Source organism: Neopelma chrysocephalum, unplaced genomic scaffold (assembly GCF_003984885.1).
Source record: "Neopelma chrysocephalum unplaced genomic scaffold, ASM398488v2 Primary Assembly neopelma1_259, whole genome shotgun sequence".
Taxonomy (NCBI): Eukaryota; Metazoa; Chordata; class Aves; order Passeriformes; family Pipridae; genus Neopelma; species Neopelma chrysocephalum.
The window spans coordinates 40,641-57,729 of record NW_020897921.1 but is presented as its reverse complement, the minus strand read 5'-3'; the positions used below and the strand labels follow the sequence as shown (position 1 = coordinate 57,729).

General features: G+C 58.2%; 1 protein-coding gene across 3 annotated transcripts in view; it reads left to right on the top strand.

Annotated features, from left to right (window-relative positions):
- KDM2A (lysine demethylase 2A) overlaps positions 1 to 14,403 on the top strand; it is a 37,978-nt gene extending 23,575 nt beyond the window's left edge. Inside the window, exons 11-22 of one of the 3 annotated variants that reach the window (XM_027704205.1) lie at positions 213 to 328; positions 810 to 936; positions 1,773 to 2,194; positions 6,841 to 6,924; positions 8,635 to 8,901; positions 9,332 to 9,463; positions 9,547 to 9,636; positions 10,355 to 11,067; positions 12,069 to 12,232; positions 12,501 to 12,659; positions 12,840 to 13,055; positions 13,162 to 14,403. In XM_027704205.1, the coding sequence (XP_027560006.1) occupies positions 213 to 328; positions 810 to 936; positions 1,773 to 2,194; positions 6,841 to 6,924; positions 8,635 to 8,901; positions 9,332 to 9,463; positions 9,547 to 9,636; positions 10,355 to 11,067; positions 12,069 to 12,232; positions 12,501 to 12,659; positions 12,840 to 13,055; positions 13,162 to 13,343 (2,672 nt within the window). In that variant the 3' untranslated portion in view covers positions 13,344 to 14,403. The other 2 variants (XM_027704207.1, XM_027704206.1) reach the window with 2 other exon arrangements.
- The last annotated feature ends 2,686 nt before the right edge of the window (positions 14,404 to 17,089 follow it).

Genomic DNA, 17,089 nt, shown 5'->3' with positions numbered 1-17,089 from the left:
TCAGTAGCCAGTCTTGTGCTTGCAGCTAACCTGGATACAGGTGAAGGTGCAACTGTCAGGGTGGGCATATCTGAGTGATGTGAAGGTGGTGCAGATTTGACAACCCTGCTCAGAAGAGCAGAGTTCCTCAGAGATGGAAAAGGACTGGAAGTTGCGAGACCTTGACATCATTTTGTTGCTCAGAAGGATTCTTCCAACTCTTTCTCTCCAAGGTTGGATCCATGCTGTGTACACCCCCATGGACACGCTGGTTTTTGGGGGCAACTTCTTACACAGCTTCAACATCCCTATGCAGCTTCGGATCTACAGCATCGAAGACCGCACGCGGGTAAGGACCTGTGGGAGAGCCAGGAGCAGGAGGGGTGGGGGGAAACAGGCAGGCACATGGGTGTTCCTGCTTGTTGCTTGAGGAGATGTGGACCTGCAGTGCTCAACTCCTGCAGAGAAGCTTCAGGACACACCTGGGCTGTGTTGGAATACTCGGCCAAACCTGGTGTGGCATCTGTCACTTTCTCTGGTACTCGTGATTAGAAGGTCTGTGGGGGAAAAGCTGCAACCCTGACAAAGAAAAATGAAATATTAATGGCTCGGCAAGCGAGTGGTGCCTGGTCTGTGCCCTGCCTGGTGATAACATCCTTCTGCAAGGAGAATCCCATCAGGCTGCCAGAAGCAGGAATGATGCTGTTACACATGGACACGTGTTTCCTGTCTCCAGAGGGGATCGCTCTGCTTTGAGGCAGCAGTAATAGAACTGTGAGTGCAATGGTGGTGAAGGAGGCCTGAGCAGACCCTCTTGCCTTGTTTTGCAGGTCCCAAATAAGTTTCGTTACCCCTTCTATTATGAGATGTGTTGGTACGTGCTGGAGCGTTATGTGTACTGCATCACCAGCCGCTCGCACCTCACCAAGGACTTCCAGAAGGAATCGCTCAGTATGGGTAAGCCCAGCCCTTATTCCTTCCTCGCCCCTGCCAGACTGGTTCCTTACATCTTCCTGCTGGGGTACTGGCTCAGCAGTGTGGTGGGCTGGGTGTTCCTCTGAGGAAGAAGCCAAAACCAGCCAGACTTCTGCTTCCTCCTTTACCCCTGTGACAGCCCAGGTTCCTCAGAGCTGCAAAACCAGCACACCAGTTCCTGACCTTGTTGGGACACACAAAGCCTGTCACACGAGAGGTGGAGGGAAGTTGCAGTGACCAGCGCAGTGCTGTGGGCTCTGGGGCAGGAATGATCTCTGGCTGGTCAGGGCTGCTACATGCAGGGGTTTAAGTGCTGTCAAAGTTACTTGCAAGGGCTCAGCGACCTCACAGTCATGAATGAGTCCACATCCTCTTTTTCCTGTCATGAAGGCAGGATCAAGGTCCTGAGTCACTCCCAGGACCAAGTGGCTGGAGATCCCAAGCTCTCCAAAGCAAAATTAAATTGGCCAGGGCTTTGAGCAACCTGATGTAGTGGAAAATGCCTGGGCCCATGGCAGAGGGGTTGGACAAGATGACCTTTTAGGTCCCTTCCAACCCAAACTATTCTAGGATTCCATAAAATTCAGTCTAGGTCGTTGCTGTCTTTTCCTCTGGGGTGTTTTTCAGTATCTGGTGCCTTGCATTCCCACAAAACAAGCCAGGAATGGGCAAGAGTTTTTGCTGTTCTTTTCCAGCTGCTATGTGTCCCCTCCTTTCCCCTAGCCTTGTCCCCATATGTATCTGTTGTGGCTGGGGGGGATTCCTCTAGAAGCTGAAAGCCTGCCCACTGTGCTCTCACTCTCTCTCCATCATGGCAGACATGGAGCTGAGCTCCTCGGACTCGGTGAACATGGAAGAGGAGGAGGAGGACGAAGAGGAGGAGGATGCAGCAGGGAAGGAGCCCAGGCGGCCGGTCACGAGGCGGTCCATCCTCACCAGCCCCATCGCCAATGGTGCCAATGTGGACTATGACGAACTGGGCAGGAGCTGCCGGAGCAGCCTGCCGGGTCTGAAGAAGACCCCATCCATAGACTCTTCCGATTCCAGCCGGGGTTCCCAAAACGGCCAGGCCTGGGACCCCACCGGGGGCAGCCCGCGCAAGAACAGGAAGGTGCACCTGACGCAGTTCGAGCTGGAGGGGCTGCGCTGCCTTGTGGACAAGCTGGAGTCGCTCCCTCTGCACAAGAAGTGTGTTCCCACTGGCATCGAGGATGAGGATGCCCTCATCGCTGACGTCAAGGTAGGCCTGGGGCAGCCACAGGGACTGGCATTCCTGGGGGATGCCAGGTTGCATCTGCTTCATTGTGGTATTGGAAGTGGAAAGGCTTGACCCTGACCTGTTCTGGGGCAGGGGGTGATGTGTCTGCAGGCTCTGTGTCCTCCTCTTCCTCTACATGAGGCTGATGTCACACCTGAGGGACATCCCTTGGATTTTGGGTCAGGATAGCAGGAGCAGTGAGTGCTCCCAGCCAGCGTGGCTGAGACCCCTCTGGGGACCCTCTGGGCCCTGGCTGGGTCCTTCATGGGTGTCAGTGCAAAGTGCCTCTTGGAGATGCAGTTCACTTCCAGTTCTGCCTGTGGACTCTGTGACGGTTGGAGCCCTGTCCTTGCCCAGGTGGATTTGGCCTTGTTTCTTTGGATTGTTTGCCCAGGGTGTGACATGAAGTAACATGAGTCAATTTTTTAAGGCCGGTGAGGGTTGTTTGGGGTTTTATTTCCCTTTGTCTGACAGACCTGTTGAGCTGACCCCATGAGCTTTGGCGTTTTAGTCCCTTCAGCACTGAAGTGAGACCATCAGCCTCACTTTACTCCCCACAAGGCCATTTTAGTCCCTAAAACCAGTTACCACCTTCTCCCCTACTTGCTGATGGTGATCTGTTCAGCTGCTTGCCTGTATCAAAGCTGACATTCAGCTTTGAGGTCCCAGGGTGGGCTGACCTGGCTGAAGGAGTGGATGTTGGTGCTGTTAAAGGCTGCACTTCTGGTTTCCTGTGGCTTTTCAAGCATTCTGTGTGTGCTGTGACCTTAGAGTACGTGACACATGTGGTTCTGAGCCCTTGTGTGATGCTCTGGAGGAGCTCAAGCTGTGAGCACCACGTTTCACCCTTGGACTGAGAAAAGGAGGCTGGTGTTGGGGATTTTGAAGGCAGAGCAGTCAAGGTTGTTGGTGTTCAGTTGGGTTTTGAGACCTGTTCAAAGAATTTGTTAATATTTTGGAGCAAATGAATCTGTGCCTCTGTTTTTTGTGTGACTTCCCCCCCCATCCCTGTGTCTGGTTGTGAGCTGCAGGTGACAATTCCTGTGGTCCCAGACAGTTTCCCTCAGGATTTGCTCCTTAAAGCTGGCTGTCCTTGGAGGTTCAGAAGGATTCTGGCCCTCAGGACTGGCATCCTCAAGGCACAAAGATGCTTAGTCACCACCCTACAGTGGCTGGAGAAAGTGGGACAAGTTTGTCAAACCACTTTTCTAACTTCTGTTTTCCATAGAGGTGATGGAACTGGCCAGTATAGATTGGCTTGTAAAACCTGAAAAAGGCTAAGACATTTCTATCTAAACCTTTTAACTATGGCCATCAATCTGCAGCTGGTGTTCTTGTCCTTGTGGCACCAGGTAAGGTCATTTGTGGACCTGGGATGTGGCCAAGGACTGTTGGGAAAAACCCCACTTTGGTCTGTGCTCCCGAGGGTCAGAATGTGGTGTTTTCTCACCCAGACATCCTTGATCTGCCCCTCAGATCAGATGTCCTGCCACGCTTCTTGCCACCCTCTTCTATCCAGTGTCCCCAGGCAGAGGGTAGCAGGCATGGAGCAGGAAAATGCTGCCTTGTCCCACAGCCTCTTGTGTGGTGATCACGATTTCAGGGTCTCTCTAAGTTGGGTCATGTGGAAAAGTATGTATCCTGTCATGAGTTGAGCCTGGAGCGTCACATGGTGGGACATGGCACTTTGGATGTGACAAAGATGTGCTTACAGCTCTGTGGCAGGAGGGATTGTCTGAAAATCCTGAGCATGGCGTCGTTGGAGGGATCACTGTCAAAGAGGGAATTTCTGAGAGGTCCTGTCATCTTTTGACTGCTCCTGTCCATCCTTTCTGACTCCTCTGGGATGTGCTGGTTTCCACCACTGGACTTGAGAGGAGAAGGATGGTCATGAGGCAGCACAGCAGGTCTGACAATTCTGAAGCCAGAGCCCTGTGGCCTGGCATGAATGGATTATATTTGGACTCTCCTTGAAGCTGCTGGAGCACCAAGGATTGTAGAAACAAGGAGATCCTCCCCATAAGTAGTGATCCCGTCTCCAGGACCTCATCTCAAAGCCTCTGGTCTGGCATTGCCCACGTACCTGGCTGGGCAATGGGGCACCAGGAGGACTCGGTGAAGAATGGGGATTGTATCCTTCAGGGATGGATGAGGAAGTCGAGGGTGGCCTGTGAGCTGTGCCAGGAAGGTCTCCCTTTCTAAGTGATGGGATGGCAGCACTGGTCACACACACAGCACTTGGGCTTGTGGGCCACAAGAACCTAAGGGTGTCATTGGCAGTTCAGGTGGTGACAGTCTGGACCCAGGTCGGGATGTGACTGGCTTCCTGGAAACACAAAGCTGTAGTTGCCTGCAGATGCTTTGGATATATCAGGAGTGGGAGCAGCCGCTGTTTTGCTTTATTTCAGGAGTTTCCTCCATTTTAATTGCAATGTGTAGCTGGGGTGGGGGTGGGGGTCTCGGGGAGCTGGGGCTGACTGGGGACACCTTGATCGCCCGGCATGGATCTGTCCCCCTCTAGTGGTTTGGTCCCCGGTGTGCCTTTGGGAATACGGGTGCTCCCAAACTTGGCTGGCCGGATGTTTCCCAGGGACGATTCATCCATCCAGGTCGGGAGAGTACGGGGTGCAGTCCCTGGAGGGGGCTGCAAGGGGGACGATCCTTGCCTACATTCCAAAGCCCCACTCACCCTACCGGCGTCTCCCAGATCCAAAACCCGGCTCGGAGCAGACAAAAGAAAGGTGTCGGGGCGGCTGGGCGTGAGCAGGACTCGGTGAGGGCTCTCCGCCACGCTGTCCCCGGCCCCAGGGAGCCTGGCCCCGGCATCTCAGATTGCGGCGGCGGCGGAGGGAGGGAGCCCCGGGAGGCCGGTGGGCAGCGCCGCCCGGACCCTGCGCCAATCCCCGCCGTCCCGGCCCCTCCCGGCGCTGCAGCAGCGCGGCTCTGCCCTCCGCTCCCTCGCTCGCTTTTTCTTCTGCCATCTTCCCGTTGCAAAGCATTGCTGGGAACCGCATGTGGGTGACGCAGCAGCATTGTCTCCGGCTCAGGAAGCTGCCGCCGCTGCCCAAGGGCTCGGGAGGAGCACGCGGCCACCGGTGCGGCTGCCGGAGGCGGGGGGAGCCGGGGGCGCTCGGGGCGAGGGGCGCAGCTGCTCCCCCAGCCATGTCCCCGAACACCGGGGGTCCGGCCAGGGTCTGAGCCAGCCCCCGGCAGTGTCTGGGGAGAGGGTGGGGGGCCCCAGCCCTCGCAGTGCGGGCACCGAAACAAAGAGGGCTCGGCAAACTTCGCCCCAGAGTCTCGGCAGCTCCAGAGGCGCAAGGTCAGGCAGCTGGCAATGCTCGTGGGGAGGGGACGCGGGGACACTCCGGTCCCAGGCAGGGTGGGAGGGACCGCGGTGGGACCCCTGATTCCCTGGGGGTGTCTCTGGCTGGTGCTTGGGCTCACCTCTCCCTTCCCCGGGGTGCGCTCGCCGCTCTGGCTGCGGTGCTCACACGATCCCCTCTGCCACGTCCTCGTGGCCACAGCGCGAGGGGGCACAGGGGACGAGTGGGCTCTCGCCCACCCCGGCTCCGAGCCAGATGGAGCCGCAGGACCCGGGAGTCCCCCCCAGCCCCTTGGCTCTCCGGCTGGAAACGTGCCTGAGCCACCGCCACCCCCGCGGAGCCCCGGGCAGGGGGGACGCCACGGCTCGGTGCCCACGCGGATGTCCGTGTGCAAGCCCCCAGCCCTGACCTTTCCTCACGGCATGTGCTCCTGGGGAGGCGGAAGGTCTGGAGGCAGCACGCTGCGCTGCTGGGCAGCCGAGGGAAGGCTGCAGCTTCCTGCCTCCTGAGACACCCGGAAAAACCGGGTGGGGGGCACGCCGGGCACCCCTGCCCTGGCCCTGCCTGGCAGCAGGAAGCACCGCCCGCCGGGATGCCGGCAGGAGGCTCCTGCCTGCGTAACCATGGCAACGTCAAGTAAATAAAGCACCTTTGCAATGGGCAGATTCGGTGGGGAGGGGTCTGTGCTGGGGGGGGGGTGAGGAGGCCAGAAAGACTAGGGTGAGTGTGGGAGGTCCCGTCCAGCGGGAGCGAGGGGCTGTCGCGCCATAGGGCAATGTGCCAGTCCGGTCGGTGCCGAGGGATCTCTCCGTCAAAGTCACAGCCAAACCCCGAGGCAGTGCGGGGGAGCAGCTCTCGGCTACCCACTAGCTTGTGCCAGGCCATGGAAGGGGTGCTGGGGCACCACATCCTGCTGCTGCTGCACCCTCCAGCTGCCCCATGCCAGGGGGAGCAGATGGGGGGGGGAGGATTCGCCAGAATCCTCCCCCATAAATCCCCCCAGTTGCCGAATCTTGGCGCTCTCCCCCTACCACCGCCCAGCGCGGGGCCTCGGGGCTGAAATGCAGTTGATGAAAGCGCTGGTGCAGATCGACTCGACAGAGCTTGTCTGTCTCATGTGGGGAGGAGGGCTGGTTGCTGGCGGGCGTGGGAAGAGGAGGGCTCCTTCCCAGCTGCCTTTGAAGCGTGCTGGCCTTGGCATTTGGTCGGAGCCTGCCTCACTGGCGGCAGCCGTGTTTCCCTCTGCTCATACCTGTGCTTTTCGTCTCTCTGCTGTGTTTTCCCCCACTCCTCTCTCCCTGTTAGCTGCTGTTGGAAGAATACGCAAACAGCGACCCCAAACTGGCACTTACAGGCGTCCCCATCGTCCAGTGGCCCAAGAGAGATAAGGTAAGAGCTGTGAGGAGGGACCTGGGTGGGTGTCACGTGGAGCTGAGTCGCTGCCCGGGACTGGGGTGTGGTGGCACCGCTTCCATACCCGCCTCGGGAGCAGTGCCAAGGTGGGATGTAGGGTGCAACCACCTCCACAGCACCGCAGGCAAACCCATTTGCTGGCAGAATGGAGTTCTCCCACCATGCTGGTTATCCCAGCTCAACTGATGGGTGGTAACTGGATCAGCTGCTCCATGTTCTCCAGCCCTTTGGTCATGCTCAGAGAACATGGAGCCTGGCTGTTGGAGGAAGGGGTGATCCTGTTCTCCCAGCAGCTCTGGCTTGATAAGGGAGTCCTGGGTGGCCTGAGGAGTGTTGTGTGTTGGGGAAGGTCTCACTGCTGTAGTGATGTGAGGTGTGGGGTTGAAGGCCAGCATCAGTCCAGCCCCTTACTGCAAGCTGAATGTGTCCCTTGTGTCCCTGTCCTTGCCAGCACACTCTGCTGTAGTATTGGCTCTTACAACCCCAAGGGATGCAGCTCCCTGCGGATAGCAGCCAGTTCCTCAGCAGTGGGACCTTTCCATGCATCCCTGTCCTTTCCCTCTCCAGCTGTGCTCATAACCCAGGGCCCACAGCTGGGCCACAGCCCGGGCTGAGCTCGCTGAGCAGATGGAGGCACGGAGCAGCCGGACTTCCCCTCTGCAGGCTGCCTTCCTGTGGCCTGCCAGGTTGGCTCCCCGAGGTCACTGCTTCCTTCCTGACGGGAGACAGGCTCCCAAGCTGTCTGTGGGAAGAGCAGGACCCCATCACTCTGGGAAGGGTGGGTAATAGCCCATTTGGGAGTCTGGAAACAAACAAGCCTCTCAGATTGCCCTTTGGAGGTGCCTGTCTCTGCTTGCCTGCCCTGCCCAAGGAGATCCAGTGTGGATTGCTGGTCCTTTTGCAGCAGAAGCATCTCAGGCAGCTTTCTTGGGAGAAGAGACCTGGAGACATGTACATCCTTTGGGTGCAGCACTCAGATGCTTGGCACATCCCCCAACCCCATCCTTGTGCTGGGATTTTTGGGAGCCTACCCAAGCCCCTCAGCTGTGGTGGACACCCCACCAGGGCTGATCCCAGAAGGATGCTGCAGCCAGCAGATTTCCTTTGAGTGCTGATGGGATGCAGGGTGACAAAGGTCAGCCGGAGAGCAGTGCTGTCCCACCTGTACTGTAAACGTGGGTGTGGGTGTTCCCAGGGTGCCTTGAGCTTGGGAAGGAGTGCCCAGAGCTGATCCCTGTCCTATGCAGAGCTGACAGGTAACATGGGTTACAGACAGGAGTTACAGAGTATTCTGAGTTGGAAGGGACCCACAAGAATGATTGAGTGACACACAGAGAGGACAGCCCGGGTGGACCTTGTCATTCCTTGCCTCAGAAGGAAAGAGTGGATGTTGTTGAAACGCTGTGGTGTCTTTATGACTCATCACCCCTTTTCAGACCCGTTATTGAGTCCTGATGGGGGGTAGGAGGAAGGGGAGCTCTTGGTGTGGGGTGATGGAGTGTCCTCAGGGAGAGCTGCTGGGGAAGCACCAATCCAGGCTCCTTTGGCTGTGGAGCGGTGAGGGAGCAGAGCTGTTCTCCAGCACGTTACCCGTTGCAGTGCCAGATCCGATCAGAGCCTTTCAGACCTCAGCACAATGCAGTGCTTCACTCCTCTCACTCCATTCCCTTCTCTCTCTGTTGCCAGCTGAAGCTCCAGGCCCGGCTGCGGGTGCGCCTGCCCACCATCCCCATCACCAAGCCTCACACCATGAAGCCGACCCCGCGCCCGACACCCGTCAGGCCCACGGTCTCTCCCATCGTGTCGGGTGCCAGGCGGAGGCGGGTGCGGTGCCGAAAATGCAAGGCTTGCATGCAGGGCGAGTGTGGCATGTGCCACTACTGCAGGGACATGAAGAAGTTCGGCGGGCCTGGCCGCATGAAGCAGTCCTGCGTCCTCCGGCAGTGCTTAGCGGTGAGTCTGCATCCTCAGTCTTCCCCTGGGAGCCTCCTGCAGTCTGGCCACGGCTCTGTGTGGCCTATCAGGGCCATAAACTAAAACACAAGAGGTTTCACCTCAACATGAGGAAGAACTTCCTCTCGAAGATGGCAGAGCAGTGGAGCAGCTGCCCAGGGAGGGCATGGAGTCTCCCTCTCTGGAGACATTCAGAACTCACCTGGACCGTTCCTGTGTCACCTGCACTAGGTGGGAGGTTTGGGCTAAATGCTCCCCAGAAGTCCCTTCCAACCCTAACAATTCTATGATTCTGTGACAGAGGAGGGCAATTACCCAAGTTTGGTTCCTGGGGAATAGCTGGCCCCTTCCCCATGATTCAGGTAGTAGGGAAGGAAAGGGGGAAGGCTGTCCTACCTTGCCCTGGTTTCACCCCTGCTTTCCTTTGTAGCCCAGGCTGCCTCACTCGGTCACGTGTGCACTTTGTGGCGAGGTGGATCAGAATGAGGACTCACAGGACTTTGAGAAGAAGCTCATGGAGTGCTGTATCTGCAACGAGATCGTTCACCCTGGCTGTCTGCAGGTGAGCAGGGCAGGTGCTGGGCACGGGGGGGGGGCTTGGTTCTGGGGCAGGGCTGCTGCTGACCCCCCTCCTTTTCTTTGCAGATGGATGGGGAGGGGCTGCTCAACGACGAGCTCCCCAACTGCTGGGAGTGCCCCAAATGCTACCAGGGTGACGACACAGAGAAGGGCCAGGTGAGGAGCAGAATGTGTGGCCTCCATCCCACTGCATCCTGCCAGGGATGTGTTCAGCCAGGGTGGGCTGGAGGGACCAGTTGGGCAGTGACTAGTGAGAGTGAGGATTGTGGGAGTGCAGCACTTGGGGGCCCGCCCACATCTTGCTGCAATCCTATCCTGGCATCCCACAGGGGCGAGTCCCCCAGTACTGTGATGAGCACCCCTTCTTCCCACGGATGCTGAGCTGTGATCCTGAGAGATTCCACTGCAAGACACACTGGGCTGTTAGGCATGTAGTGGGAGCCACCTCCAACCTCAGGGGACGCCCCTTTTTGTCAAGGGGGAAGGAGAACATTGGTTCCTGGTGTGGGTGGACTCTGATCCTGGTGCTACTTAAGTGAGCTGTTAGGAAGAAATTCTTTACTCAGAGGGTGGTGAAGCACTAGAACGTGTTGCCTAGAGAAGCTGTGGCTGCCCCAGCCCTGGAAGTGTTCAAGGCCAGGTTGGGCAGGGCTTGGAGCAACCTGGTCTAGTGGAAGGTGTCCCTGCCCATGGAAGGGGTTTGGAACAAGATGATCTTTAAGGCCCCTTCAACCCAAACCGTTCTATGATTCTACTGGGCACTGCTGGTGCAAGCCCTGCCCAGCACTGTGTTGTTTCCCTGGGGAAGAACAAAGGGGGAAAACATTCCCCAGGCCCACCACAGCCCCGTCCCTGCTAACCCGCTTCCCCACAGAAGCGGAAGGTGGAGGAGAGCGACGACGACACGGCGCAAGCCAAGGTGCTGCGGCCCCTGCGGAGCTGCGAGGAGCCCCTGACCCCCCCGCCCAACTCTCCCACCCCGATGCTGCAGCTGATCCACGACCCAGCGTCCCCGCGGGGCGTGGTGACGCGCTCGTCCCCCGGCGCCGGCCCCAGCGACCACCACAGCGCCAGCCGGGACGAGCGCTTCAAGCGGCGGCAGCTGCTGCGGCTCCAGGCCACGGAGCGAACCATGGTGCGGGAGAAGGAGAACAACCCCAGCGGCAAGAAGGAGCTGTCGGAGGTGGAGAAGGCCAAGCTGCACGGCTCCTACCTCACCGTGACGCTCCAGCGCCCCACCAAAGACGTCCACGGCACTTCGATCGTCCCCAAGCTCCAAGCCATCACAGCCTCCTCCGCCAACCTGCAGCACTCGCCCCGTGTGGTCGTGCGCCACGCGCCCGCCAGGATGCCCCTGCGGAGTGGGGGCGAGGAGGAGGCGGCTGCCGAGGAGGAGGATGAGGAAGAGGAGGAGGAGGACGAGAATGCGGAGGAGGGGGGAGCGGCCCGGCTGAACGGCCGTGGGGGCCGGGCGCAGGAGGACGAGGAGAGCTGCATGCAGAGAGAGGTCTGGATGTCCGTCTTCCGCTACCTCACCCGCAGGGAGCTCTGCGAGTGCATGCGGGTGTGCAAGACCTGGTACAAGTGGTGAGTGTGGGGACACGGCGTGGGCTGGGGGGATGTGCTTGGTGGCAGCCAAGACGGAAGGGATCTCTCCTCAGTGCCTTCCTTTCGCTCCCTGGAGCCAGGCAGCATTGCCCTTGGACCTGTGTGCACTGCTCCTTACTGTCCCCTCTGGGAGATGTGAGCATCTGTGTCCCCCACCATGTCCTTGTGAGGTGCCAGTGTCCTTTCCTCACCCACTACCCTGATGGTCCTTGCCCTTCCTGGCCTCCTGTGCTGCCAGCAGGCAGGGAAAGTGTGGAAGGCAGGCTGAGGCGGGATGGGTTTGCTGAGGCAGGATGGATTTGCTGGCTGGAAGTGCCTCAGGGGGCAGCAGGCCCGAAGACAATGCTGGCACTGGGACAGCTGTGCATGGTGAAGGGCTGGGGAACAGACGGGAATGGAAGCTGGGAGGTTTCTAACCGCCGAGCAGCAGGGATGGAGCGATGGGAAAGGACCAGCCTGCTTTGATCAGCAGCCGGTGGGAAGGGTGTGGTGTGATGGCTGGAGGACAGTGTCCCCTTACCTGCACCTTCAAGGGCTCAGCTGAGCTGCCGTCGGGTCCAGGGTCTCCACAGATTCCTGTGGGAGAGGAGGAGTTTGTGCCACCTCTGGGCTCTGCCGCAGCAAGTGGTGCTGGAGCTGTGGGATGGGACCAGGAGGTGTCGTGTCTGCTTGGGAGTGAGTATCCTTAGGATCTCTGCCCTGACAGGAGGAGGACCTGGAGGGGACAAGCAGACCGGCAACTGTGACTTTGAGTCTTGTTTTGTGGTAGCAAAACTCTGCTGAATCTGCTCTGGGTGTCCCTGGGTGGCCGGATACCCTCAGCAACCTCCCATGTTTGGGGAAACCTATGGAAACCAGGAGGAGAGCCTTGTTCTGTGGCTGAGGCCACGCCAGGGCTGGGCTTCTCCCTGAAGCCAGGCAACCCACTGGTTGTCTCTTGTCCCATGGGGCTCAACTTTCAGCCTTGTCCTTGTCCCCAGGTGCTGTGACAAGAGATTGTGGACAAAGATAGACTTGAGCAGGTGCAAGTCCATCACCCCCCAGGCACTGAGCGGCATCATCAAAAGGCAGCCGGTCAGCCTCGACCTCAGCTGGACCAACATCTCCAAAAAACAGCTTACGTGGCTCGTCAACAGGCTGCCAGGTGAGCATGGGCTGGGGAGGGGTCCCGTCTCTGCCACCAGCCTGCTCCAAGGCTTCCTGAGGGCTGGAGCACGGTGAGACACACTGCACCCTGGTACCTGCCAGCTTGGGAACTCCTGGGGTTCCTGGATCTCATCCCCAGTGAACGTCCCACCCCAGGCAGGGAGGAGACCTGCTTCCTCATGTGCCTGGAAAAAGAGGGTTGAGATCTGGGATGCCTCAGAGCTGACCAAACCCGTCTGACTCGTTACCTCTCTCCCTCCTGCCAGGCCTGAAAGACCTCATCTTAGCGGGCTGTTCCTGGTCTGCGGTCTGTGCTCTCAGTACCTCCAGCTGCCCCCTTCTCAGGACCCTCGATCTTCGGTGGGCAGTAGGAATCAAGGACCCTCAGATCCGGGACTTACTCACGCCTCCAACAGACAAACCCAGTAAGCTGCTGCCCCGGGGCAGGGCTGGAGAGGTGGTCACTCAGGAGGGTCCCTGGGGGTTGTGGGGAGGTGGAAGGGGATGACATTCTGATCTCAGAGCAGGGAGGTGATGCTGGATCCGGAGTTCCGCAGTGCGCCAGGGCAGTTCGTCCGCACTGAGCTCCTCCTCTTCCTTCGCAGGTCAGGACAATCGCAGCAAACTCCGCAACATGATCGACTTCCGGCTCGCCGGCCTGGACATCACCGATGCCACGCTGCGCTTGATCATCCGCCATATGCCCCTGCTCTCCCGCCTCGACCTCAGCCACTGCAACCACCTCACGGACCAGTCGGCCAACCTCCTCACCGCCGTGGGCTCCTCCACACGCAACTCCCTCACCGAGCTCAACATGGCAGGTGGGTGCGCTGCTCTGGCCATCCTGCAGCACCTCCCTCCTCCCAGCATGACATGGGATGTCTTCCCGGAGCTGTTCCACTCACTCTAGCTCTCCTTTCCCTGCAGGCTGCAATAAGCTGACAGACCAGGCCTTGCTGTACCTGCGCCGCATCTCCAACGTCACCCTAATCGACCTGCGAGGTTGCAAACAGATCACCCGCAAAGCCTGTGAGCACTTCATCTCGGACCTGTCCATCAACAGCCTCTACTGCCTGTCCGATGAGAAGCTGATCCAAAAAATCAGCTAGAGACCCTCCCCGGGGCAGACTGAGGAGAAGGAAAAGAGCCCATCCCACCCCTCTCGGAGAGCCGCTCCTCCACCTCCCCACCTTGCCCTCCATGTCCTGCCGCTGCCTCCCACCTGACTCGGCAGGCAGGGCCACTGCTCCACTGTCCTTCCTCCTCCTCCTTCCCCGGGACTTCTGCCGAGGAAGATGTCCCGCCAGGCTGGCCAGTACCAGAGGAGGAACGGGCACATGGCAGGGAGCCTCAGCCCGGAGGCTGGCCGCTCCCGGGGCGGAGCTTGTAACAGAGGTCTCTGTGCAGAGAAATGGGGCACCCTCTTCCCCCAGCTTTTCCCCTTCCTCCCCATCGTTTCCTTGCCTTGAAACACTTGTCACTTCCCTGGTAGCACAAAGCTTGAGGGTCTCTCCAAGGAAGCGGGAGCAGAGCCGAAACACCCCGTACCCCTCTGTGCCACCACCAGCTCGGCGCTTGCCCTGTGCTCTCACGCCCTTTCTCTTCCCCTCATCCGGCTGCAGGGACTGTGACACATCCCCCTCCTTCTCCCGCCGCTCCCACACATCCGGGCGGCTCTTTGGGTGCCGAGGGCAGGAGCCCCATGGCTGGGGTGTCACCAGGAGCAGGGGCTTTGAGAGCCCGGGGAGGCGAGGCTGGGGGATAACTCGCTTCCACTCTGGGACAGCATCAGCCTTCCCAGAGCACCGTCTGTCCGAGGGGATGGAGCAGGGGAGAACCCACAGGTACATCAGAGCTCAGGGAGGACTCGGGAAGCATCAGCCAGGGGTGAGTGAGCACGTGGGGGGACAGGAGCTGCCTCCTCTTCCTCCCCAGCTCCCGGCACCGTGAAGCACTCTGGGGCCGGAGGGGCGAGGGCTGTTCCATGGCCTGGGACCGAACTGGCACGGCCACCCCCCTGCATCGTCCTCTCCTTCCCCCACCCCCCTTTTCGCTGCCAATTTTCCTTTGCAATGATGGTCGGTCCAAAGAACCTCTCTCTAGGGCAGCAGAGAGCTTTTTGCACTTTAAAAAAAAACAACAAAAAAACAACAAAAAAAAACAAAACAAACAAAAAAAAAGACAACAAAAAAAAAGAAAGAAAAAAAAAAGAAAGGAAAAAAGGTTGGAATCTTCTTTTTCTGGGTCACTATTTTATTTCCCTCCCTGTCCTGCCTGTGCCCGGACGCTCCCCAACTCTCTCCCCCCCCCGTGTCAGCAGCCCGCTTTCTCCCTGGCAGCGTACAGATAGCACAATCCAGGGTGTCCCCTCTGTGCCACCCGTCCCCAGCCCCACAGGGGGGTCCCCCCGAGGGCAGCCCACCCCCCTGCTGCTTCAGAAGCAATAAGGGAGGAGAGGTGGCCGCCCACCCCCTTCCTGGGCGTGGGGACTGTCCCCGGCTGCCACAGGGGGATCCGAGGGGACAATCCCGCAGTGCCTGGGACAAGGGGCGGTGTGGCCTCACTGCTGGAGGGCTCGGAGCAGGAAAACACCCCTGGGTGAGAGGAATACCCTTCGCCCTCGGCCTCTCTTGGCGGTGGGTCCCAGGGAAGACCAGGGAACATGTTGGAAAAATTAAAAGCTTTTCTTTTTCCTTTGGATTCATTTTGAGTTTTGCAACAAGAAAGAAAACTTACAAGAGCTGGGGTTGAGTGTGGCTGGAAGGGCCAGGGGCTCCTTCCCTCTGGGGGTCCCTCCTCCACGGGGACAGCACCCCCTTCCTGCTGTGCCCCGCAGAGACGCCTGCGGGTGACCCTCCTCACCACCCCGGTGTGGTGCAAATCCACAAGGAAGAAAAAAAGAGAATTATATATAATAAAAAAAATCACTTAGTGATTTAAAACCAACCCAGCCTGCTCCCTAAAGACAACTCCTGCAAGCAAAGTTACTTGTTTAAGGGTTTGGTTGTGGTTTTTGTTTTGTTTTGATCCCCCCCGTCCCTCCCTCCCTCCCTTCCCCTCCCTGGAGAAATATTGTAAATATCTATTTTTTTGTTGGCGATTTAGAGTCCATCTCTGATGTTTGTGCTTTAAAATTAAATGTAAGCATTAAGGGTAAAAGCAAACCAAGTCTTGCGCTCTCTCAGTTGGGGTTGGGGTTCTTGGCTGGGGCAGAGGGAGGGCACCTACTTGGCAGTTACTTTTGGTTCATTTTCAGTTTGCCTTTCCTTTTATTTTTTCCTTTTTTTTTTTCCTGGGATTTTTAGAGAGGATCTTTACTCATATTACCACAAGGCTGTTGTGGGGGGAGGGAAGATCCCAGCCTCCCAAGGGAAATATTTTGTTTCTTGGGGGTGGATTTTTGGAATAAAAAAAGTAAAAGAAAAAAAACCAACGAACTAAAATCCCTGAGTGTTGGCTCTGCCCGTTGTTTGTCTGTGAGGGAAGTGGAGGGGACGAGGCTGGGACCTCCTCTGTCCCTCCTGTCCATCTCTTAGGGTGGCAGTAGCAGCCATCCCTGTGTCCCCATCTTGGTGGGTGGTGGCAGCTGTGCTTGTGTCCTATCACCTCCTGGCAGGGCCATGTGAGTCCTTGCCCTCTGTTCTCTTTTGGCAGATTCCTGGGCCACCAGGGTGACATTTGGCATCCCCCAGCCTGCAGGGATGTCACAGCCCACGTCCCCACGGCAGTCGGGCTGTGACATTTGCATGGCAAGGTGCAGGGCTTGCTCTTCCGTGGGTGACATCCTCCTCCACAGGTGGCAAGGCCAACGCCACCCTCCCTGTGCCCCAGTCCCTCTGTGTCACCCGAGTGATGCATCGGGACCGAGCAAATCTCAGCACCTAGAGCCCCTGCTTGTCCCCTCCCGGTGTCCCCTCCTGGCCCTGGGGACAGGGAGCCTGCACGTGGTGTTACATGCACATGGTCACACCTGCTGTCACGTGTGTGCACCCACATGGCACGTGTGGTGCTGCACGGTGCCACATGCACTGGTGTGTGGTCACACCTAGTGTCACACCGTGTGATGTGGGGTGACACATGAGATGTCACGCATCACACCTGCTTGGTCACACACAGGGTGTCACACACAGAGCCACTGTCACACACCCAGCTAGTGTCACACACACATGGTGTCACACATTCATGGTGTCATATCCACAGTGTCACACCCACCCACCCCCAGTGTCACCCACCCAGTGTCACACTCGCATGGTGTCACACATACACAGTATCACACATTCATGGTGTCACACCCACAGTGTCACGCACACACAGTGTCACACACAGTGAGACAGCTGATGTCAGAGTGTCACACACAGGGAGACAGAGCCAGTGTCACACATTGTCACACATTCACGGTGTCATATCCACAGAGTCACACCCACCCACCCCCAGTGTCACCCAGTCAGTGTCACACACAGTGAGACAGAGCCAGTGTCACACTCGCATGGTGTCACACATATAGAGTGTCACACACACCCCTGGTGTCACACGCACCCAGTGTCACCCACCCAGTGTCACACACAGAGACACACCTGGTGTAACACACGTGTCCCTGGTGTCACACCCAGTATCACACACACCTGTTGTCACACACTGTTACACACAGCCCGCAGTGGCACACCCAGTGTCACACACACACCTGATGTCACACCCAGTGTCACACACCCACACCCAGTGTCACACCCAGTGTCACACACACACCCAGCGTCACACACTGGTGTCACACACCCATAATGTCACACACACACAGATAGTGTCTCACACACACCCAGTGTCACACTCAGTGTCACACACACATAATGTCACACTCTCA